The sequence below is a fragment of the Panthera pardus genome, unplaced genomic scaffold (genome assembly GCF_024362965.1).
Source record: "Panthera pardus isolate Hobbes unplaced genomic scaffold, ASM2436296v1 HiC_scaffold_11, whole genome shotgun sequence".
NCBI classification, from domain to species: domain Eukaryota; kingdom Metazoa; phylum Chordata; class Mammalia; order Carnivora; family Felidae; genus Panthera; species Panthera pardus.
This window is the reverse complement of record NW_026526666.1, coordinates 26,208,802-26,234,655: the sequence shown is the minus strand read 5'-3', so window position 1 is coordinate 26,234,655 and position 25,854 is coordinate 26,208,802. Positions and strand designations below refer to the sequence as shown.

At 40.4% G+C, this 25,854-nt stretch overlaps 1 protein-coding gene across 1 annotated transcript in view; it reads right to left on the bottom strand.

Moving 5' to 3' along the window:
• The window catches only part of ALG14 (ALG14 UDP-N-acetylglucosaminyltransferase subunit), a 101,581-nt gene that overhangs the window by 60,871 nt on the left and 14,856 nt on the right, over window positions 1-25,854 (bottom strand). Inside the window, exon 3 of the mRNA XM_019457573.2 lies at window positions 3,463-3,594. Within this exon, the coding sequence (XP_019313118.1) occupies window positions 3,463-3,594 (132 nt within the window). The remainder of the gene's footprint in view (window positions 1-3,462; window positions 3,595-25,854) is intronic.

Genomic DNA, 25,854 nt, shown 5'->3' with positions numbered 1-25,854 from the left:
TTTGCACCCTCAGTAACTAGCACAGTGAGTGGAACATTTATCAAAGATATGTACTGAGAGGCTACCATGGGCCAGGTATCGTTTTCCAACAGTGGACAAGGCAGTCACAGTTTCTTATGGAATGACAATAAAGGATAATAAAAAGGATAATTTTTATTGGGACTAATACTATGAAGACAATAAAGCATAACAATGCGACAGAGGAATAAGGAGAAGTACTAGTAGTCAGGCCTTTGTAAGGAGATGATACTTGAGCTCAGAACAAAATGGAGCCGGTCATGTTTAGGTCAGGAGTAAAGAGTCCCAAGTACAGGGAACAGCAAGTACAAAGGCTCTGAGATAGGAATCAGTTGGGTTTGTTTAAAAAAAAAAGGGCAGGTGTGGCTGGCACATAGTAAACTAAGGGAAGAGAGGAGAAAAGGTCAAAGAAGCAGGTCAGGGCTGGAGCATGCAGGCTATCCTAAGTTTAAACTCTATTCTAAGAGCACCACTGGAGGATTTTAAGCATGAAGTAACAGAATCTAGTTTACATTAAAAAAATTACATTGGTTGTTAAATGGTAAAGAAAAATTGCGGGGGATCATGAACTTCCTTCCACAGGCAGACAAGTTAGGAGACTATGCAGTGGGGTTGGGGGTCGGACAGCATGGAGGCAGTCAAGATGGACTGAAATAGACAGATGGGTGATAAATTTCAAAGACATGGCTGGCAGGACTTGCTACTGAACACGGGAAGTAGGGTGTGGGAAAGAAGAATCAAAGATGTCTCCTGGGGATCTGACTCGAGCAAATTTACTAAAATGGGGAAAGAAGAGGAAATATCTACTATGCTGGACTAAGAAAGTTTCAGATGTCTATTAGATAACCAACTGGAAAAGTAGCACACAGCAGGCACTTGCTGCATACTTTTAAAAATTACCACTTTCGGGATAGACTCATCTACAAATCAAACATATAATACAGCATTCCAAATTTGGCTAACTCTATTTGCTGCTTCCAAGATAACAAAGATAAACAGAAAAGAATAAGTGACTGAAAGGACCAGAGATCTCAGTTCATTTGATGAAATCTCATTTTTGCTATTATTGATGCTCCTTGACCCAGATTTTTAATATAAAGGTGCCATATAACCTCCTGCGGCTTAGTGCCTCAGTTTCCTCAGCCATTAAACAAGAATAACAGTACCACCTATCTTGTATGGCAATCACTTAGTACCACATCTGGCATATATAAGTGCTCAATAAACATTACCTATTATGTTCCAGACGGAATTTCCATTTAAAAAACATTAAAATGTTCTATTATTCCACACTCATTCTGGAACAACAAGGGAAGTGTCTGTATTTATATTTTATAGATGGCAAAGTGAGGTACAGAGACAGTTGAATGGAGCAGTACACTCAGGTGCACACAGTTAAAGTAGAGCAGACAGGCACCTGGCCGTTCAGGCAACTCCAGTGATTTAAGGTATGATGCTGCTGTCCCTTCTAAGAGTGGGTTTTTCTTTCACTTTTTTTTTAAAGAAGTAAAAAAGGAATAGTGCTTTGTGACAAAAGTCATAAGAAAGTCAAGGATGAATGCAGAGAGATCTGCATGTTGTAAAAAAGGCCTCTTGACCCTTAACTTTTCTCTGTAAAGTGAAGGGAAATACATTAAGTGCAAATTCATCTCGTGAAGCCAACTGTATGGGAACAGCTGATCGGGTAACGCTCAGGTTTGAAATGATTTTCACTAACTCAGCTAAGAATGGAAATAAGTACTTCACATCCCCCGACCCCTTTTCACTCTTATTCCTTTAGAAACGTCATAATAGTTTTTTCCTTCCATTCTTTTACAAGCAAATTTATAGCATTCATAAAATTTTAGACTAAGTCAGAAGGAAACTGAGAGGATATCTAATATATTCTTTCATTTTAAGGTAAAGAATGAGGCCCAGAAGGGAACTGACGAAAATGAAATGAAAGCCAAAGTGGCCTGGGACCAAGTGTCCTAATGCCCCACGGATTACTCTTCTCACTACAAGGGTATCAAATGCCGGGCCAGGCAGTCACCAGAGCTCCTCTGTGTCTATGACAGCCATCATCCATCATGTCACTACTTCCTTCTGAGCCTTAACCCTTTGGAGTCCTAAACCACACTCAAGCTAGCTGCTGCCAGTGATGGTGGCCACGCCTCTAGTGATCTAGTAAATATAAACACCAGATTTCCTGCTTAAAATATCAAGACCTTTTTCTCCCTTCCATTCTGCCTTTTGAATTTTAGAAATAAATAAACTTTTCTGGGCAGTAATAATTTTTGTAGGGAAATATCTAAATTCTACACACTGAAAATGTGGCTGGAGACTGTGAAATAAACTCACTCTGTCTAAAATTTAAAAATAAATATAAGCAAAAGTAATCTATGGTGATAAAAATCAGAAAGTGGTTGCTCAGGGCCAGGGAATGACTGGGAAGAAGCAGGAGAAAACTTTCTGGGGTGATAGAGATGTCCTCTATCTTGAGAAGGACACAGTCAGACTATACACAAGATCTGTGCATCTCACTGTTTGTAAGCTGTATCTTTTAAAAACAATCTAAACTACTCATGCAGAAAATTCAGATTTTAAAATTCTCATCCAAAGAAGGGACTTGAACCGCAGTTCAGCTGATGAAAGGCAATGACCAAACTCAGAGATCGTTCAAAGTCAAGCTACACATTTCTGTTCCAACTACTCATGAGAATAATACCCACTAGACCAGAACTTGTGTATGTGGAGGGCAAGTGAAGAGCTTCCTTTCAGGATATGCTGATGAATGGATTCTGTCTTAAAATAGGAAAGAAAGTGTTATTTAAGAACTGTGTACACTCCTATGATAACATATCCACCACTCCCCATGGTCTACTAAAATGCATTTAGAATTTAATAACAGAACTTCATCCTAAAGACCACAGAGAACTTAAGATGATAAGGAAAGTAAGCTTGAACACAGCGCAGTAATTACGTTTTTAGATTTCTATTTTCTGTATTATTCTCCTATAAAAACTTGGGTGTGTGTAACATTCTGCCCACTGCATTCCATATCTGGTAACACAGTCTTGACAAAAAACAAGAAGAGTACTGAAAAGGAATAAAAAATTGGCTCTCCTCTGGCTGATAAGCACATGATGTTGGCTCAGGAACCATAGGTGAGTAGGAAGACAAATTGGTTAAAGACACTGCTCTGTTAGGGCTTATCACAAGAGGAGGGGGGAGAAGAGGGCAAATTTAGAGTTTAAGTTACAGCTAGAAAGGGAAGACAAATTTCTCACCTCTTTCAGCAAAGCGCATTGCATGATAAATTTTAGCATATGATCATAAAAAGGTCCAGTATAGAATCTGGCATACTGATAAAGGGTAGCTGTGTAAGAAAACACTATGTTCCATTACTAATGAAGGACCCACAGGAGACTGACTGTCCCTCTCCTTAGTGATGGTCATACATACCAAATCTGGCTTCACTCGGTGAGTCAGGGGAAAGGAGAGCCACATAGAGTACAAAGTGGTGAGCATTGTGGACAGCCAGGACTGCTGAACCTCACGGCTTCTGGGAATGCGGTGAATAAAGTATTCGGGAAACTAGAAGGAAAATAGTAACAATCCAAGTCAACCGGGCCATTGATAACCAAGGTAAACACAGCAACAGTTAATGCTTGTAGACACAGGTCATGCTTTGTTTAAAATTTTCATTCTAACTACTTGTAAATTAAGTTACAAAGCCCTTTCCATGCTTTATATGACACACATCATCAGGTTATGACAGAAAAGTTCCTAAATATGATTAAAAATGTTGAAGTTGGTGTTGACAATAAGTTGGGATAAATTTTCTACAAAATATGTTTTAGGCAAAGAGGTTAACATGCTGATACACAAATTGTTCTTACAAACCAACATGTAAGGCAAATAATCTAATACCAAGATGGCCAAAGGAGATGGACAGAGAATCCCAAACAGAGGAAACTCAAACAGCCAATAAACACAAAACGATGGTTAATAATTAAACATAAAAGAAAGCAATAAGTCATTTTTTACTTACCCAATTGTCAAAGACCATGGTTACCTAGTGTTTTTTGAGGGTGCTGGGAAATAGACACTTACATTCCCTGGTACAACTTTTGCTTACAGCTTTTTGTGAGGGCAATCCAAAAATATCTCTCAGAATTTTAAGTGTGTCTACTTTTGATCCACATTTCTGTTTCCAGAAATATATCCCACAGATTCACCTACATGCTTATTCACTGTATCATGCATTGTATTTGTGGAAATCAGGGACAGCCCAAATATCCTCCAATAGGAAATGGAGATGTTCACACAACAAAATATATGAAGATAAATGAACAAATGACAGATTTATATGAGCTTACATGGAAGATGTGCCAAGCTAAATTGTTAAAAAGAATATGCAAGTGGCAGGACAGTATATTTAATACGGTCCAGGGTGTACTAACAAATCACAACACATGTGTGTTGGTATACACAGATATACACATATTAGTATCTGCTCAGAGAAAATCTGGAACTATTCACCATAAACTGCAAAGAGGGGATATTTTTATTTTCCAGGTCATGTATGTCCACACTTAAAATTTGCAACAAGCATGTACTGTTACTTTCATAATAAAAGAAATGAACATTTCGCCTTGAATCAAAGTTCTTGGTATACTTGTTATCTTTTGCTATGTAACAGATTACTTCCAAACCCAGTAGCTTGAAACAACAAATATTTTTGTTTCTAACTTTCTGGGGGGTCAGGAATCCAGAAGCGGTTTAGCAGGGTTATTATGGTTTGGAATCTCTCATGAAATTGAAGTCAAGTTGTTGGCTGGGGCTGCAGTCATCTGACGGCTTGACTGGGGCTGGAGGATCCACTTCTAAGGGGCTCACTCACATGGCTGGCAATTTAGTGCTGGTTTTTAGCAGAAGATCTTACTTCTTTGCTACATGGACTTTTCCATAGGGCTACTTGGGTATTCTCATTACACAGCAACTAGCTTTCCAAAAGCAAGTGATTCGAGAGAGGGAAAGGCAGACACCACAATGTCTTTTATGACCTAACCTCAGAAGTCACACTTTGTCATTTGCACAAAGTCCTACTCGTTACAAAGGTCAACCCTATTTAATATGAAAGAGACTACACAGGGGGCTTGAAACCCTGGGGGTTTCTTGGAGCTTGGCTACCACACAGGTTAAGTCAGACAGTAAAGGACTAAGTATTTAATACACTCTTCTCCCCATCCCCCTATTGGCTTAGAGGTACAATATACTCCTTGAGAAAATAGAAAAGTCTTTTCCTAAACTAGTGGAAGACATACAATTATTGGTCCTGAGATTGTGTGTTTAGAAAAAGATATGAAATTGTGTCTGGAGGCTTTTGTTGAGCCTCCAGTATGAGCCTCCAGTATGAGCCTTCCTCATACTCCAGGAAGGCATGAGTATAGTTCTTATATATACTGCACAAGATGCAAATGTACTGCACATGTGACTACTTTGTTTCACATGTGACTGTAAAGACTATTTCCTCCTCCTTTCATGTTACACCAGTGGAGAAGGAGAGATCTGGATTCAATATATTATTCACTATTTCTATTTATTCATCATTTATTAAACCAACATTGTTTTTCCTTCCAAAGGATTAAAGTACTAAATGTTGAACTAGAAAATAATACCGAATAGTTCCCAAACTACAGAGCAAACAGGGAGCAGTAAATAACCAAGCGGGGACAAACCTGTGAGGTATTTTCTTTGAGGTCTGTGCTTGCCTAATTTATGATTATTAATTGGAAAACACATAACTGGCAAAACAGTACTATGAGCCAAAATCCCTTATCAGAAAACTTTTGGGTCAGAAGTATTTTTAACAGGTAATATGGGGCATCCTTGGAAGTTTGGGGGAAGTAACCAAACATATTAATATCTCTGCAGCAAAACATGAATATTCACACTAACAAGGATAAATAAAGACTATAAGCCTTAGGCCAATTCAAATCAGGTTTTGCTGCCAAAGGTGTGACAAACTTCAGATCCCCTCCATCCCCCAGTTTTCAGAACTTTTTGGTAATTTAGATATGGGATTGTGGAACTTGTACTGCAAAACACATTTGAATCCAATAAGATGTCATTGCTATTATTACAGCAAAAATAACCCAGTAGGGTCTCATTCTAAAGGTTTTTTGGATGTTACTTCCCAGTTTTGAGGCCTGATCTCCGTATCTATAAAAATTTCTTCAAAAATGCATGGGTGTTTATAATGTCCTTTGAATCTCTTAAAGCTGCAAGCATATAACTTTATAAAGAAGCAATGCGCAATATTTCTGGATATTTTTAGTGTCTTGAGGGGCCGGAAGCAGTTTGACTAAGGCTCTAGTAGCCCAACTCCTCAGATTCCATCTGCGCTCCAGAGGGGCAAACACACAGGCCTGGTAGGGAGGGGTTTTTCAAGGGCGTCTGTCTGGGTCTGAAGACGGCAGTCTCAGACTAGGACATGGAAGAAGAGACTACATCTCATCCCAGGAAGCAGCTTGAAGAAGCAGAGAAGATGGGTTTAGGAAGTCTTGTCCATTCTCAGAGGAGGAACAGAAACTAGTAGTGGGATGTTCTGGGGTGGAGACTGAGGGACTTCCAAGACGGAAACTAGAAAACAGGCCTGAGGGTGAAAAACAAGGCTAGTCAGCGTGATGGCCTCTGCTTCTGGACGTGCATGCAAGAAGCCTGACCTCAGCCTCCAGATAAGATGCCAGGCTGAGGAGCGGAGTCCCAGTTCCACTTGTGGCTGGAGCTAACTGGGCCAATGATCATACACCTACAGTGGCCAATCACCCAGTTTGCAGAGGAGAATCCCAGTATAATTATTAACAGTGCCCCTTCTGCTCTCAGAAATGTCCCAGTTGAAATGATAAACTATATAGTGACGCACAGGGCAGGACAATGAGTAGGTTCTTCCAAGTCACAGGGAAAGAAATTTATTCAGAACAGCAGGAGGCAACATGATGGGAGAATCTGCATTACCATTAAGGATAAGAGTGTAAGTGGTAGCTGGGAAGAAAGCCAAGCTGAAAGTTCTGTCAATGAGATAAACAGGAAAACAGTCAGGTGATGATGAACTCGGGGAAGGGCAGTGATGAGGAGCTAGACAAGGGATCAGAACCATGACCCTGCCTGGCAGGGACAGGACAGTCCACAGAGTCCCCAGCTCTATACTGGAGAGGCCCTCCAGCTCCAGATCCCATCCAAATCTTGCCTACATTATCATTTTTTTGATAAGAAGTTCAGATAATTGGAAATCCTACCCAAAAGATTTCTCTCTAAATCCAAGTCTCTCACCACCCATTCCCCCAATACAGCAGGTCAGTTCTCCTTAGACACACCTTCCCGACTAACCTTTCTAAGATACCCCCACCCCACGTGTACCCGTACTCTTCCTTCCCCCATCGACAGGCTTGCTCTACGTTTTTGTTTTTGTATTTTGGGCTTTTTTTGAGGGGGGGGGAGGGGCAGGGAGGAGGAGAGAGAATCTTAAGCAGGCTCCACTATCAGCATGGAGCCTGACACAGGGCTCCATCTCATGAACCATGAGATCATGACCTGAGCCAAAATCAAGAGTCGGGTGCTTAACCAAATGAGTCACCCATGCCACTCTACTGGCATACTATATACTTATTTATTTACTACCTGTCTGCCCCATTAGAATATAACTTACCTGAGGATGCCAGGAAATTTAATCACTGCAATCTCAGTGCTTGTGAAGAGTACCTGGTTTACAGTTGATGCTCAGTATTTATTGAATGAGTGATTCAATGTTATTTATTGCATGTTAATAGATATTAATCCAATCTTCTTGTCACCTAGCTGAGGTGTATTTAGACGGACGATATAAAAGGGCACAAAGATAGTGATTTCAGAGTGCACCTTTAGGGCCTTATTTGTAGGGGCCACTCAGTAAACAGATTAAAATGAATGGAATTCTTGGGGCTAGAGAAAAAACCTGAGCAAAGCGGGGGACTGGAATAAAGAGCCAGAGCCAGGAGGCACCAAGTTCTAAGGGCTTGGGGAAACAGGAGGGAGAATGAGAATGAACCAAAGACCAATGCCCTCTTCCCTAACAATGTGTCCCAGGTAGAGAGCCTAGACTGCTCTCTATGAAACTGACCACTCACAAGGGACTCAAGAAATGTCTCAACCTTTGTGGGTCCTCTCCCTAGAAAACAGATCCATGAGAGAAGAGTGTCCCCAAAGCTTTGAGGTCTGAGCATATAAGGGAAGGGAGCCTGTTAGGCTAGACAAGAACAGCAACCCATTCTGCACCTGACACTAGAAAAATTCTATGCCTTCAGTTTCGGTATTATGCCTTCTACACGGGTGTGTATTGAAGTGGATGGGAACCTGGGCCATTTTGGTAAGAACAGGGCTCTCAGATTAACTATGCTTGACACACAGAAACTGGTGCTAGGGTATTTGATGTCCCATATTGCCTAAAGGAAATACTAAGGGTCAGGCCATGGAAAAATCTTGAGAGGTTTTTTGTTTTTTTTTTAACATATAAAATAATCAAATACATGAAGAAGTCAACAAGGAAAAATTATTAATAGAAAGATTGTATTTTGGTTTTAACAAAAGTTCCTTTGAAGACAAAAGAATGGGATGGAGTTTCAGAGAGCTACAGTTCAGGCCTGGCTATGACCTTTGGCCAGACATTCTCAGGGATTGGGGCATCTGGAGAAATCCAAATGAAGGCATCTTCACAGACATAACTATTTTTGTTAGTCTGTACCTTTGCCTTGAGGGAAATGTCCCTAACCCTCTTTTATTTCCTACTAATGGGATGCAGGACACAAAGGAAGCCTCATCCATCATTTTACCACCCCTACCCCTCACCCCTAGACCCAATATTTAGTTTAGGAGAGGCCACACAACCCAAGCAGGGTCAGTCTTCCCTGGATCCTGGACCCAAGAAAAGTAATTCCTTTGAAAGACACTGTTGGATGTTAAACTGGCTCTGAATCCATTCCACTGGGGCCATGAAATGCATACTTTAGTGTTCCTCTATTCACTAGGCTTTTCTATAATGACTCAAAAGTACTATCATATTTGCCACCAAAACATGCTATTCCGCATTCCCAAGCCAGGAATCGACAAACGAATGGCAGAATATATCATAAATAAATTTCCTGGTTATATATGAAGATCATGAAAATATACATTGGCATTGGCAGGGATGGAGGGTGGGGCACCTGCTCCTGTGGCTCCTTCTTCTAAAACCTCTACACACATTCCATATCTAGCTACTTATTCCCAACATCCCTGCTATTCTTGGTCCAAACTATGACCATCTCTCACCATGACTACAATAACCTCTCAACTCATCTCTAACTCTTCTCTGGCTCCCCTACACTTTATTCTCTACAGAATCACCAGAGATTATAATGTATAGCAGATCTTTCCTTTCATTCTCCTGCTTAAAACCCTCCAAAGGCTTACCAATGCACTTGGGATAAAATCCAAATTTCTGACAACTGTCTCTGAGGTCCTGTGTAACCTGGGCTGCCTTATCTCTCTAATGATTCCTTGTTCACTCACCAACCACATCAGCCTTCTTTCTGTTGTGTGAATACGTCAAATACATTCCTTCCTGAGGGCCTTTTCGATTCATTCTGAGTGGTCTACCGTGCTCCCTAGATTGGATCAATCCAGGTCTTGCTTGAACATTACCTCCTCAGAGAGGAGGCAGGCTCCCCACATGCCCCTCCCCCGATACACGGTCACCCTCCACCACACTGTCTTATTTTGCCATCTTCACAGCAATTACTCATACTTCCAATTAACTTGTTTGTTTGTGTGTTTGACTGGTGTCTGCCTCTCTCTTCAGAACACAAGCTCCATGAGAGGAAAGGATTTCATCTTGCTCACTGTGTAACCCCACTGTGCAGAACGGTGTTTCATACATCATGGGTGCTCAGTCAATACCTGCTGAACAGATAAATGACTGTCACTATAGTTTCTAGAAGTCCAGTCTGTGCTGGATAGGATGCTGACTCTTTACCTTGTAACATCTCAGGATTGTAAGAGACCAACTAATCCAACCTCTCCACTTCATGGATGAGAAATCTGAATTCTCCCAAGGTGACACCGCCAGCAAGTGGTAGAACAGGTCTTCCATGTGTCCTGAAATATGCTCCTGACTCACCCTTCTAAAGGCCCTTCTTTGATCTCTGCACCTCAGTTCTGAGGAATACATAAATGAGCTGAACCAATTTCCCATGGAGCCGTGTTCTCTGCCTTCTGTTGCTTCTATATATAGCCAGCTACCCATTCTGACCCATTTTCTTTTCCTTCTCTGTTCTTCAACTCACCTACCCTCTATATCTACAGCCTCCAACCCACAGAGCTTGCCTGCTTTCCTGGCTCTGTGGGGACTGAGCTCCATGCAGCCTCCGGTCACCTTCTCCTTCATACCTTGTTCTGTGCTGTAGGTTTGGCATACCAGCCCCAACTACCACTGTTACCAAGGTGTCCTTCCCAGCCTCCAAGCCTTTTTGGTAAAAACAAACAAAAAAACCCCAAGGAAACAAACAAACAAACAAAAAAACAGAGTAAAAATACAGGGACTCAGAAATCCTCAGAGTTTTTGTTGAACCTTAGCAAGTCCTGTTGTTTTGCTATTGCTCCTGCCTGGTAGCCAACTGGGTTACATAGAAAGTATATTCTACTTGAGTCCTTTTTTTTTTTTTTTTTTTTAATGTTTATTTATTTTGAGAGAGAGAGAGACAGAGAGAGAACGTGAGCAGGGGAGGGGCAGACAGAGACGGAGAGAGAGAATCCCAAACAGTCTTCAAGCACTGTCAAGCTCAGAGCCCAGTGTGGGGCGTGATCTCACAAACTGCTAGATCATGACCTGAGCCAAAATCCAGAATCGGATGCTTAACTGACCCAGGCACCCCCTGAGTCCTTTCTTTCTGTGCAGTTCTATGTGTATATCCTGCAGTGTGTGCATTTCTTGCAACATGATTCGGTCTCTTTCACGCAACTGGCAGTAATATAAAAGACAAAGAAGTGAGATTCTCTCTCTCCCTTATTCTCTCTGCACCATATCTTAGAAAAAGACACATACTAGTTAGTGAAACCTCCTTTTCATCCATCTATCTAAACGTCCTAATTAAGAAGGGGCAGAGGCCATGTGCTATAGTATTGTATGTATACCCACAGAGCCTCCCAGTGTTTCCTACACAAGCTTGACTGACGCCTAACTAGACATAGAGTGGCAAGATAGCCAAGAAAGGGAGAATGTTTACTAAAAAAAAAATAATAATAATAAAGTAGAGAAATGGATTTTTTTCCCTCAGTCTCTAGTTTGTCTGAAATTATGTGAAACACTGAGTTAAATGCTAATAGTATATGACAACTTGTAACTTTCAAAGTATCTTCCAGAATTACATCACTGCTAAAACCCACAAACATATCTGGCTTTAGATCTGTGACAACCTAAATAGAAGTTTATAGTGATTTAGATGGAAATAATTCCACCAAGGAATCCAGATGGCATCATAAACCACAACAGAGCAGATTAAGTGGTCTATGAAGTCATTCTCTGCTGTTACCACACATTGAAATGTACAATATGTTTATTATTTAATGAATGCCACACTGTTGCAGAATCTTGGAAACAAGACAAAACTAAAATGGTAAAATTTCATTCAACCAAAAAGGGTTTCAGCTTTCTTTTATAACTGTTTTCTTAATAATGCAAAGTATAATGTACATACTAGAAGAAAACTATGTTGGATGGTTCTATCATTCTGAAATCAAGATGACCATAATTCACTGTACACACAAAAATGTCCTTATGTGCATGTCCTTTAAGTACTTGGTAGGTGCTCACTTCATGGTAGCTGATGAAGGAGCGAAGGGGCCAAGGGTCCCAGACTGGGTCTTGCTGATAACCAGTTCTGTCACCTTGGGTAAGTCAACTTCTCTAGACCTCAGTCTTTCATAAGGAGGCCTTGCAAGATCAGGATCCTCAGCTAGCCACCATGATTCTACAACTGGCCCTCAAGTCTAACCCGTCAAAGACAAGCAAGGCTGATGCTCCCTGCTTGTCCCATGGCTTTCAAGCCACTCCTCACTTTACCTTTAGAAGCATTCCACTCCTGGAGGTCAGGGCAGCAGGGAAATAAAAAAGTCATTGGTTCTTAAAACAATTATGGGACTCTGGCCATGCAAATTTTTAATGTCCTTTGTAATGAATATTTAGTTGTCCTCTTCTCAGCCTCTTACTGCCCCCTTCTTTTGCCAACAATAACCAATTTTCTTTTGGGTAACTCACTCCTCTCACACTCTCAGGCACAGTTTTGGTGGGATGTTAGCCCCTGTCTCCTTCACTTCCAAACCTCTAGTACCATGAGGAGGCCTGGAATGGCTTAAGCAACATGGGAATAACCCTCATGCCTGGCCACAATGACTGGCTGAAAGACAGGGCTATAACTCAGCTGAAGACCATGAGACTGGAGACATTAGGAATTTGCTGGAGTTTCTGGGAAAAAGAAGTTTCTCTCTCTCTATCTTCTACACGTTGTAAGAGACCTTTTTCCCTGCACAGGCTAGTGCAAAGATAGAAAGCTAGGAGGTACTACTGGGTTTTGCCACCCTGAGGGGACAGCATAGCTGCTGGAGCCAGCACTGTGGGGAGCCTGATGGAGGTGACGCTGCAGAAGATAGAGCAGACAGCCATTGACCATCGCTAGTGAAACTGCTGGGCACCTGGACCAAGTCTCACCCAGAAATAAGACTGAATTTTTCCCCTTTGCAAGTAAACAAATTCCCCTTAGTGTTCAAGCCAATTTTCAGTTTAGTTTTATGTCACTTGCAACTTAAACACCCTTCCTTTTAGCTTTAAAATGATATGAATGTTTAAAAAATTTAAAAAAAGGGGGGGGCGCCTGGGTGGCTCAGTCAGTTAAGCATCCAACTTTGGCTCATGATTCATGATTCATCATCGGCTCATGATTCATCCGATCTCACAGTTCGTGAGTTCAAGCCCCGCATTGGGCTCTGTGCTAACAGCTCAGAGCCTGGAACCTGCTTCAGATTCTGTGTCTCTCTTGCTCTCTGCCCCTCCCCTGTTCACACTCTGTTTCTCTCTAAAAAATAAATAAACATTTAAAATAAATAAATAAATAAATAAATGTAAGACTATTTCCCTTTTTTACAAAAGAAAATATATCAATATCATAGATGAACACTGAATTGCAGTGCTGTGTTTTTCATTTCATTCATTAAATACCTACCAGGTGACAGGAACGGGGCTAGAAACACAACGGTGAGGAAGGCATTCATAAGGAATTCAGTAGAGAGTAGCAGAGCAACACAGAAAAACTAGCAATTGCAATCAAAGAGCGTAATACAAAAGGAGATATAAGTATTAAATATAATGTTAGCACCAAGTAAGAAATGATGCACTATACTTTGAGAAGCTAAATCGGGCTTTATGGAAGAGATACTTGATCTCACTTCTTGGCAGAATGTGAAATTTACCAGGCATAGCAGAGGGGGAAAAAGGGTCTTCCAGACATGTTCAGAGCAGTGACACATGAAATTGCATGAAATCTGGGGGGAACTGTTTGGTATACAAGGAGCACAGGAGAGAACAGCAGAAAATGGAGCTAGGGAGGCAGGGCCTTCAAAGCCATGCTGAGGAGAATGTACATGAAGCTAAAGGCAATGAGGAATCCTTGGAGGATGATGAGAGCAATGTGACCACATCTGCATTCAGGAACCACTACTCTGGCAGAAGGGGTGGGGCTCCCCCAGAAGCAGATCCCTGAAATGTATCAGGAGAACGATGTCCAAGGCCTAAAGGATACTTGCAGCACTGAGATGAAGGAATGGAGAGGGCCAATGGTGGGAAGGAGGGACTTAGGGAGGCTGGAGAGTTTGGGGTGACTCTCAGGTTTTTAGGTGGGATGAATGGTGAAAGGGGAAACAGCCTGAGAGCATATCATTATTCATTATGGTCTGGTTTTCAGCATAATTTTATGAGTCAGTAAAACAGTAAGTATAAAATATATCAATGTTAGAAGATATTACAGATAATTTTTAGGTTGAAATGGGGCAGATGGGTTTGTACCTAAAATGGGGCAATGGGTTGACCTGGCAGGTACACAGAATAAGATAACGTAGGAATCCAGGAAAAGGGAGCGCTCAGAAATGCAGGTTCTAGGCAGGCACCAGAGGGCCCTACCTGGAGCAGCAGCCTCATTTGTCTTTCGTAAGTCAGGCTTGAGAGCCAGTTGTGGGGATCACGGTGGCTTTCTGAGGACCCCCTGATCTCGTCCAGGCCTCTACTTCACAGTAAGAGAATGAGGTCTGGAGAAGCTACCTCCCCTGGTTATCAGCAGGACCCAGTCTGGAACCCATGGCTCCTCCACCCACAGGTCACTCGGTGGCACTTCCTCATCAGCTGCCATGAACTGAGCATCTATCATGTCCTTGACAGACAAGTAGACATGCCTCTGCACTCACCACTTTCACTTCCCGACCATGATCTGCCCTTTGGTCAATCCTGAAACTGAAAGTACAGTAGTCAACCTCATTAGTTGCGTGGCTTGGAATTATGTTATGCCTGGCATGATTCTAACTACCAGCTCCATAATTACTTCCTGGTGCCTAATGGCTAAAAGGCACGAAAGAACCTTCGTTTATGCAAAAGGAAGGACAAAGGGAAAGAGGCCACATCCTGATTTTATGACAACTACGATGACAAGTTACTGTATGCTCGGGACCATAATATAAGTATACATTAAAAAAATATGCTTTATGTAAATGTTTACATGTAAACATCGGTTATTAGAATGTCTCTAATTCACTTCAAAATGGAGAAGTAGCAGCACTGTATTCTACACTGCTACTGGCTCTGCATGTTGTAAGAACCCCACATATATTAAACTGGCACAGGCATTCTGGACACGTGATCAGAAAGTCCAACAACTGCAATGTTATTCATAGTTTCTTCAATTCCATCAATTCAGAATCTGATGCAGAGAAAGTTTAACCTGACTTGCCTTTGTTGTAGAGATGGAGAATGGGATAATTAAGATTTAGGAAAGAATTTAAGAGACTCAGCTATTTAAAATACTTCAGAACCATGTATACATCTACCTGATAACAGCGTTTTGAAAATACTCATCTATTCACTGAAACAGCCACATCAGGATCTCTGTTTGCAATAAACTACCAACATTTTAGTTTGGTATTTCACTCATTTATAATGGCCTTCACCAAATTAGACGTATTCTTTATACCTATAATTGAATGCAGTCAAGATCCACTATAAAGAGGAAAAGTGTTTATATAGACTAATCACACTCTAAAAATGAATGCCACGAGTTTAACAGAATTCACAAACTGAAACGAAACCCACGATTGCAACTATATAATTTACAAAAGTATTTCTTTCAGGATTGCTTGGGAATTGTGAAAGAGAATGAGCAGATGCATTAGATTTAGAAGTTTCAGTAAGTTATAGCCAACTTCAGCCCACTCTGTGAAGTTAGCACCCCACCTTGTGGAAAATAGTAGGTGTTGTTGAATGGAAGCACGCCATGTTAATTTCAGAGGCCATGCTTGATAAATCCTGCAACCACCAAATTGCCACTGAGTTATACACATACGTAGAATAAAAGATACAAACCAAAATATTTCTATTTATTAAAGTAGCAGAAAACTAATGTGTTTCCAAGATACAAGTATACCCGTCCCAAAAGACTGGTCCTTATGATATGTGTTTGGGTTATTTAGAAAATAAATATTTCCTATGCATAGATTACTATTTCCACAGGTGCTTTTACCACTTCTTTGTTTCAAAACATAACTTTAATTGTTTTCTAATTGTAACTTAGAAAATACAGAAAAATGTTCAAAGACAAAAGCAAACATCAACCATTATTCACAACCAAGAGATGATCCCTCTACCCTCTGCACAAACTTAAAAAAATATTGGGTCACTTAAATCCTTTCTGTAACTGAAAGCATTCTAAGATGACCTCAGGTTTCTAAAACTGAAATAATTTTTTATCTTTTAATTTCACCAACTTCTTTCCCAATCTCCTGTCATGGTTCAAAAACACCCACCATTTGTCCAAATGTGTCCTGTGTTTTCCAATTTCCTAGCCCTGAGGTCTCTCCTTCCCCTGTATTCAAAGCACTTACTTTTTTTTTTTTTTAATCAAAGCTATATAAATAAATATATGTACACACACACACACACACATACACACACACATATATTTGTATGTATGCATGCGTGCACACACACACGGTTTTGAAGTTTCCTATGAGACTCTCAGTTTGGTTAGACACCTGAGGTAATTCATCATCGTTACTGGCTTCTTGGAAGCATCCTTTTTGGAGTTCTCTGTCCCCCTGCTCAACTTCCAACTCCCAACCAGTTGTTCTCTAGGCCTGCTGTATGTGGTGGTCTTCATATGGAAACTCCCTTCACTGCCATCCTGCAAATTTCCTTCACTTCTCTTCTGGGCTGGAACCTAGATTCCAGGACCGCAGTCTTCCTCCTTCTTAGGTCCTCCTTGTTTTGGTGAAGCACATCCTCTATGAAACGTCGTATGGGAACTGGTGTGAGGATTGCTCTAATCATTATTCTGAAAGCCACTTGGACTCCAAACGTGACTCATTTTCCTTTGCTTTTTGGAAATTTTATCATTAGTTCTGAAATTGCATGATGATATATCTTCTGTGACTATAGTTTTACTGGGCTGGGGATACTCCTTTAGTTTGAAGGTCACATCCTTTAGTTGTAGGCATTTTTCTTGGGTGATTTTTTTTTTTTTAATGACACCTGCCTGTGTTCTTATTCTTTCTGGATAGTAGCCTTCCAACATCCAGTTTGATTATCTAATTTTATTATCTTTTCTCTGTTGGTTTTATCTTTTTGTTCCGCTTTATACCAGAATCCTTCAACATGATCTTCCAATATTTTCATTTTTTTTATTCCTACATCAAAATTTTAATAGGCAAGGACCTTTCTAGCTATATGAGTTTTTTTAAAAAAAATGGATATCATTCTTTATTTAAAGACACAATGTCCTTTCATTTCCCCGAAGATACTGTTTTCCTTTAAGCCCTTCCCCTATGCCCTGGCTCATGATTTGCCCTTTCCTCTGATTCCTTTTCTCAAAGTTGCTTCCTCAAATAGTTTTGCTTTTTCTTATGTTGAGGCTTCCCTCCAATGTCTGTAACTGTGGATGTCGGTTCAAGCCAGTGATTCTCAGGATGGGGGTGGATTTCTCCCCCAGGGACATTGAAGCAAGGTCTGGTCTTCAAGACTGGCGGGGGCAGGGTGGGGGGGGGGGTGGTGGTGAGGGGCTAGGAAGGCAGGGATTCTACTGGCATCTAGTGGTGGAGGCCAGAGATGCTGCTTAATTAACATCCCACAATGCCTCCTCACATGATTTACCTGACCTCAAATGTCCATAGTGTCGAGGCTTGGAAACCCTGGTTCATACTAAAGAATGAGGCATTAAAAGGCAGACTCGAAGCTCTATGCCCTGGGTAGGGTTGTCAAGGGGAAGATAAAAATAGTCATAGTGAAATAGCCATTTCACTGGGGGAAATCCTAAATATCAGAATCTATACTTCTATTCTCCTGAGCAAATCAGTTTTCTGAAAGCTAATCTTCAATCTTGTGCCTGGGGGAAATAAATGCAGCATTCTGGGAGCTTATTGGAAAGGAGATCTAAGGGGCGCGTATTGGGGGGACAAGGAGTAGTCAGCTGTTCACTCTCCTTACATCTTCTGTTCACAGGGCAGTGTCTATCCAAAATATGGTTGGGTGTTCCCAGAGCCAAAACCTTTTTAGTTCAACCTCTCCAGGGGTAAATGTTGGGTTTTCTACCATGATAGGGTAGAGGGTCTACCTGGTCTATAGGCAGTTTTCAACCAAGAGGCCTCATTTCAGCCCCAATTTGTACTCCGGCCTCCAGAGGTAGCACTGCTCAGTGGTACTTTGATTAATTAACTAGCACTACCCAATGACACTTCACTTGTTAATTAATTCTGAAGGTTGCCAGTATTTGTGCTTACGCCTCTCCAACTGCACAAAACATTTCTTGAGGCAAAAGGGCACTTCCTTTCCTTATTTGAGTTCTTTGTAAAACTTGGTCCAAATTTTGCACATAGAAGCTAATCAACAAACATCCACTTTCGATTTTCAAGAAGGATTTTACCTTGGGGAAGCCGCAACTTCTAGGAGCTGTTCTGCCCATCTCAAACAAAGAAGCGTGTATTACACAAATGCCAGTACTGCAGCCTCAGCAAGGTGCTTGGTGAATCAAATCTTTAAATAAAAATACTCTCCAGGTGGAAACACTGCTCTCAAGCCATATAAAGCCTTCTCAAGTCAGAAGAGGAAAATTATCCTTAGCAAGGATCTATGTTTCTAAACAAGAAATGAGATCGCTTCTCGTCACCCTCCCCACACGGATTAGTCTGTAACATATACTAGAAATGTCCCCTCTGGCAGCCATTCTGAAGATCGGCCCTCTGGCCTCCAAGGAGCGGTGATGCAGGGTGCCACCACTCCATGTTCAGCGGTGCACTGCCACCTGGTGGGAGCAGGAGGGGATAACAACGACAGGCTGAGGAGGCCGCACAGTACAACGATGCAAGTTTTTCAACACCTGGAAGGGCTCTTGGGGACCATTTCTAAAGCCTGAAGGACCTTTTCGGTTGGGAGAGAGGGAGAGGAAAGTGAAAAAAAGGGACAGAGCTCAAGGGCGCAGGACTCAGGAAATGGTTTTGAATCACTGCAAGGAGGGGCCGTGCAGTCCCTCTGACTCCCAGGGTGCCTGTAAGTTCCTCAAGGCAGAGGCTGTTGACTCTTTTAGGTGGTGCGAAATGTTGTTTACAAAGACACTGACACTCAGGGACGCTCCACCTACAGAGTTCCCCAGGTCAGTGATGACAACTTCATTCTTAAAATTGCTCAGACCCAAAGCTTTGTAGTTCTGCTTGATTTCTCTCTTTTCTCCACATTTCTCTCTTTTCTTCATATCCAATCTGTCAGGAAATTCTATTAACTCTATTTTTTAAAAAATATCCAGAGTCCAACCATTTCCCCCATTCCTACCCCTTTCGGTGCAAGCCACACCACGTTTTTTGTGCACTGATTCAACCGCCTCCTCAGTGGTCTCCTTGCTTTCATCCTTTGCCCTTAGTCTATCCGTACAGAGTTATCTGTTTAAAACCGCTCCCCATTTCCCTCAAAGTAAGACAGGGAGTCCTTACGGTGGCTGATGAGGCCCTATATCCTCTGGCCCCTGCACCAACCCCTCCCATCTCCTCTCTAGAGCCTCCCTCCTCTGACTTCTCTCCAGCTACCAGGATTCTCTGCTGTTTCCCCAACATCCAGGAATGCCCCACTCTATGGCTTTTCCAGAGACTATCCCTTCTGCCCAAAACACTTTTTTCCCAGACATCCCCATCGTCTTTAAGGACCTACAAGCAACTGCAATTTTTTTCTTCCCTGTCAGAATTCCCAATCCCACTACCCCTGTGCAATCTTCCCACAGCACTGACCGCCTTCTAACAAGCTTTAAGATTTTTTTATTTACTATGTCCAGTGTTACTGTCTTTCTGATCCAGCTCACGTTCAGTAAGCTCCATGATGGCAGGAATTTTTTTGGTATGGTTTGTTCATGGGTGTATCCCAACTGCCTATAATAATGCCTGGTCAATGGAAAGCAAATATTTATTGTTGAATAAACAAAGTTTAAAAAAGGAAGGAAAACATTAGAATTCTGACTACTATTGCATTATGAATTTGGTAAAACTGAAAATCTTTCCTTAAAAAAAAGATTTAAAGTAATCTCTACACCCAAATTGGGGCTCAAACCCACAACCCTGAGATCAAGAGTCGCATGCTGTACCTACTGAGCCAACCAAGGGACCTGGAAAAGTGAACATCTTTGTAAAAGATTAAACATCAGAAACCCGTTTCTGTATTTATTCCTGTCATATTTAATATCTATGAATATGAATAGAGGGCATAACAGGTTTTACTTAGTGACCAGAACAACAACTGTTTGGGATATCTCTTCTATTTGTCTCTGCCCCACATGATATTTATACTCTTTAATATGTTTATTACATTTACTCTAAAACAAGAGTTCAATCAACAACCTAGCAGAATGCGAAGTGAGAAAGGGTTGACATGCCCTTCAACGTCAGCAAGTTACTTAATTTGGGCTTTTTTGTTAACTTTTTCCCTAATCAAGGTAAAACCCACATTTAGAATACTATAGAAACCCACATTTACATACTAAAGACAATTTGGAAAGTTAAAAGAATACTTGTGTGTGTAAGTACAAAAATGTTTACTGCAGTATTCAGTGAAAACTTGAAAAACTGCTGAAAACTGCAACAGGGAAATGGTACATCAATACTACAAACCACTATGCAATCATTAAAAAGTGTAAGGTAGACCTATATGTACCAACATGGACAGCCATCAAGGTATAGAGTTAAATGCAAAAACACTGAAAACAATAGATAGGTTTGATTTATGAACTAGCCATCCCCTGCCCCCAACCCATTTATATAGTTATGTGTGTATGTGTGCATGTAATTCATAGTATTTTCTTAGAGTAGATGTACAAGAGGGAAAAAGTCATACCAGCAGGTATAACTCGAGCTTGCAGTGTTTATTTCTAGAGAGTGGGACTGGGGCAGGAACAGGGAGCTCCTACTTTTTATTTTACATAAAGTTAAGTAAAGAAGTTCTTTACCGTCCAAAGTTTTTAAATTAAGAAATTAAAAAATGGGGGGGAGGCGGTGCCTGGGTGGCTCAGTGGGTTAAGCATCCGACTTCGGCTCAGGTCATTATCTCACCATTGGTGAGCTCGAGCCCTGCATCAGGCTCTGTGCTGACAGCTCAGAGCCTGGAGCCTACATCAGATTGTGGATTGTGTGTCTCCCTCTCTCTCTGCCCCTCCCCCGCTCGCACTCTCTCCCCCTTCTCTCTGTCTCAAAAATAAATAAACATTAAAAAAAAAGAAAACTATAGGAAAGAAAATTTGGAGAGAAAAGAGTAAAGAAACAGAAAATAATCACTTACAATCCTGCCTCGGTTGATTGTGGGGCAAATTTAATAAGGATTTGCTGAAATATACACATAAGTATAGTGTCTTATACTGAATGGGCACTCATTTAATATTTTTTGAATAAATGAACAAATAATCTTTCTTGGTAAAACAGTATAAGCTTATTTATAGAGCAGTGGGAAATCTTGTTAAATGACCCCAAAGTAAAGCTGGCTTCAAATCAGTTTTCAGCACCTTCTGTTATTTTATGTAAGAAAAATGCCTACTCTGTAATTTTTACATGTAGTTTTGAAAATGTTTTATTCAAGTGTTGCTGAGCTTTTTTCTTTAATGATATGATCTAAAAGGGCTAACTCATGCTCTAATAGAAGTTGCTCTGAGTAATGGTTGTCAAGAAAGGCAGTTAAAAGATAAGGCTCAGACATAGAAGCAAACGGAAGGATGAACCAAAATCCACCGTGCAATGCCCTGAGCCTCGTTTCCTTCCACATCTCCCAGGGGTGGGCATCCCTGGTGAAACAAAGGCCAGTGTGGGGACACTGTTGCTCTCCAGGAGGAAAGCTCTGGTTTGATTTTTCACCTCCCTTCATATAACACAGCTCTAGTAATTGGTTCTACTTGGGAAAGTTACCATCCAATCTTTCTGAAAGATATTACTTTAGCTACACTTTACTTTAGAACTAATCCCAGTGGAAATTACATTTCCTTTAGAAGGCTTTTTGAGATATTTTTTTCATAGAAGTCATTTCACAGCTAAACATTTGTTTCCTTGTTTGTTTTGGCTTAGCTTTTGCTCATCTTTCTAATCTCAGTTGCTTCATTCCAGTAGGATTGAGATGTTTCTCCCAAGGAAACCCCGTTTCTCTTTAAATGCCAACCATGCAGAGAAACATAAGCTACGAGTAGAGTTAAAAAGTACACCACAAGGGGCGCCTGGGTGGCGCAGTCGGTTAAGCGTCCGACTTCAGCCAGGTCACGATCTCGCGGTCTGTGAGTTCGAGTCCCGCGTCAGGCTCTGGGCTGATGGCTCGGAGCCTGGAGCCTGTTTCTGATTCTGTGTCTCCCTCTCTCTCTGCCCCTCCCCCGTTCATGCTCTGTCTCTCTCTGTCCCAAAAATAAATAAAAAACGTTGAAAAAAAAATTTTTTTTTAAAAAAAAGTACACCACAAGTAATTATTTCTCTTTACTCCTGTGTAATTATAAATACAGTGAATTGCACGCCTTAAGATTTTAAATACCATTTTAAAAATTACACTCAATCAAAGGAATCAGGAGAAATTTGAATGAAGTTTCTGCAACAAAAATAGGTCATCCCTACCATTTCATTAGCAAAATTACATTAATTTAAAATTTAGCTTAAAAATTTGCTGGATGATTACCAACTGGTAATCTGTATCTCCTGATATCTGAGAAGGAAGGTCTATCTGTTTTTGGAAGAGCAGTCTTGTGTTGCAAATGTGGGCTTTGGCTTCTCACCAGAACCAAGTGTGAATCGATGCACTTTTATTCCTAAAGAGCTCTGAGCGATGTGAATGAGACACCTTGCCCAGGCACAGAGTGCAATTACTGCTAATGCTTTCAAATGGTGCAGATTTTCTGCTTCACTTAAAAAGGCTGAAAATCAAACTATAAAGGGAGAGTCAAAGTCTTTAACCACAAGAATATTATCTGTAGCTAGGAAATTGCAGTTGGTACAGTTATATCAGAAAAAAAAAAAAGGCAAATTGAGTGAGCGGGGGTTGCTATTTATACAAACAGCCCAGAGCAGACATCAACACAGAGAACGCAATAAAACTCCAACTTTGATTAGAAAATTAATGTGGCTTTGGTTCTGGCAAGACGGCAATATAAACTAACCTGAAAACCCTCCTTCTGTAAGCAGATTAAAATGCTATAATAAATGTAACAAAATATGGTTTTATCTGAAGTAGAAAGAAGGGAAATCCCTACCTGCCAGACATAAGAAAAAAATGAGAAAGGAGAGGCAGCCTTTGACACAGAGGCCTGGGAGGAAGACATAACTATGCCAGTGACCCTGGGTTGGGTTCTGAGGACCCCTGTCCTGTGTGTTTGCGGGGAGAGGCCACAAAGGAACAACAAACGGAGAGCTGATACTTGTATGATAATAACAGCTTCCTATATTTGAAAGTTAGAGTACCCTGGGGCTCAGTTCTTAGTCTTCCACTAATTTCTAACTATACTCAATCCCTTGGTGATCTCATCCAGTTTCTTCTTTTAAGTACCATCATGTAAACACCGAAGAGTCCAAAATTCACATTCAGTCAGACCGGAGCTCTCTCCTGAACTTTGCGTTCACAGATCAAACTGCATAGTCAACATCTTTGCATGTATACTTAAAGACATAGCACACTTGGTCCTCCTGCTCCCTCATGTAATCCTCTTTGCTTTTTTCTGATAGCTTGGGCCAATAATCTAGATGTCATCCTCTACTCATCTCTTTCCCACACCCACACACATCGTATCTGCCTATAGACAAAATTTATCTCTACCTTCAAAATTCATCCAGAATCTGACCACTTCGCATCACATCCATTTTTGCCATTCTTGTCCAAACCACACTGCTCTCTCACAGGATCGCTGCTAAGGCCTCCAAACTCCTTTCCTTGCTTCTGCCCTTCTCCTCTTTAGTTTAGTCAGCAGCCAAAATGATCCTACTAAAATACAAAGCAGGGGCACCTAAACAACATGCTACAAACCACCAATGAGTCAACAAAGAAATCAAAGAAATAAATGAATCAATACATGGAGACAAATGAAACTGGAAACATAATGGTCCATAAATCTTTGGGACACAGCAAAAGCAGCTCTGTGAGAAAAACTCATAGCAATACAGGCCTACCACAAGAAACAAGAAAAATCTCAAGCAGGCAAACCTTACACCTAAAGGAATTAGAAAAAAAAAACAAACAAAACCCAAAGTTAATAAAAAGGTAGGAAATAATAAAGATCTGAGTGGACATAAGTGAAACAGAGACTTTAAAAAAGCAATAGAAAAGATCAATGAAACCAAGAGCTGGTTCTTGGCAAAGATAAGCAAAATTGATAAAATTGTAGCCAGACTCATCAAGAAAAAAAAGAGAAAGGACCCAAGTAAATAAATCAGAAATGAAAGAGAAATAACAACCAACACCACAGAAATATAAAGGATTGTAAGAGACTTCTCTGAAAAATTATATACCAACAAATTAGACAACCTAGAAGAAATGGTTAAATTCTTAAAAAAAGATAATCTTCCAAAATTGAATCAGGACAAGATCTGAACAGAATGATTACTAGTAACAAAATTAAGTCAGTAATCCAAAAAACTCCCCCAAAGCAAAAGTCCAGGACCAGACAGATATACAGAATTCCTCTTAAACTATTCCAAAATATAGAAGAGGAAGGAAAGCTTTCACATACATTCTATAAGGCCAGCATTACCCTGATACCAAAACCAGACAAAGACACCACAAGAAAATAAAAAACCCACAAGCCAATATCCCTGATGAACATAGATGTGAAAATCCTCAACAAAATATCAGCAAACCACACTCAACAATATGTTAAAAGGATTATTCACCACCACCAAGTGGGATTTATTCCAGGGGTGCAAGAATGGTTCAATATTCACAAATCAATCAATGTAATACACTATATCAAACAAAATGAAGGATAAAAATCATGATCATTTCAGATGCAGAGAAAGCATTTGACAAAATTCAACATCCATTCGTGATAAAAACTCTCAACAAAGTGAGGTTAGAGAAAACATATCTCAATATAATAAAGGCCATATATGAAAACACACAGCTGACACCATACTCAATGGTAAAAAACTGAGAGCTTTTCCCCTTATATCAGGAGCAAGACAAGCATATCCACTCTTACCACTTCTTGTAACATAGTACTGGAAGACCTAGTCACAGCAATCAGACAAGAAAAAGAAATAAAAGGCATACAAATTGGTCAGAAAGAAGTTAAACTGTCATTATTTACAGATGACATGATACTATATACACAGAAGACTTTATAGACTCCACCAAAAAACTATCATAATAATTGGATTCAGTAAAGTTGCAGGGGATAGAATTAATATACAGAGATTGGTTGCATTCCTATACACTTAACAAAGTAGTAGAAAGAGAAATTAAGAAAACAATTCATTTACAACTGCACCAAAGGAAATAAAATGCCTATGAATAAACTTAGCCAAACAGGTGAAAGATCTGATCTCTGAAAATTATAAAACACTGATAAAATAAACTGAAGACAACACAAACAAATGGAAAGACATGCCACAATCATGGATTGGAATAACATTCAAAGTAGTCTATACATTCACTGCAACTCCTATCAAAATACCAACCACTGTTGACAGAACTGTAACAAATGATCCTAAAATTTGTACGAAACCACAGAAGACCCTGAACAGTCAAAGCAATCTTGAGAAAGAAGAACAAAGCTGGAAACATCACCGTTTCGGATTTCAAGATATACTACAAAGCTATAGTACAAAAAAAGTATGCTACTGGCACAAAAACAGACTCATAGATTAATGTAACAGAATAGAGAATCAAGAAATAAACTTATGCTTATACGGTCAGTTAATCTATTGACAAGGGAGGAAAGAATATACAGTGAGGTGCTGGAAAATGGTGCTGGAAAAATTGAACAGCTATATGCAAAACAACGAAACTAGACCACTTTCTAACACCATACCTTAAAAAAAAAAAAA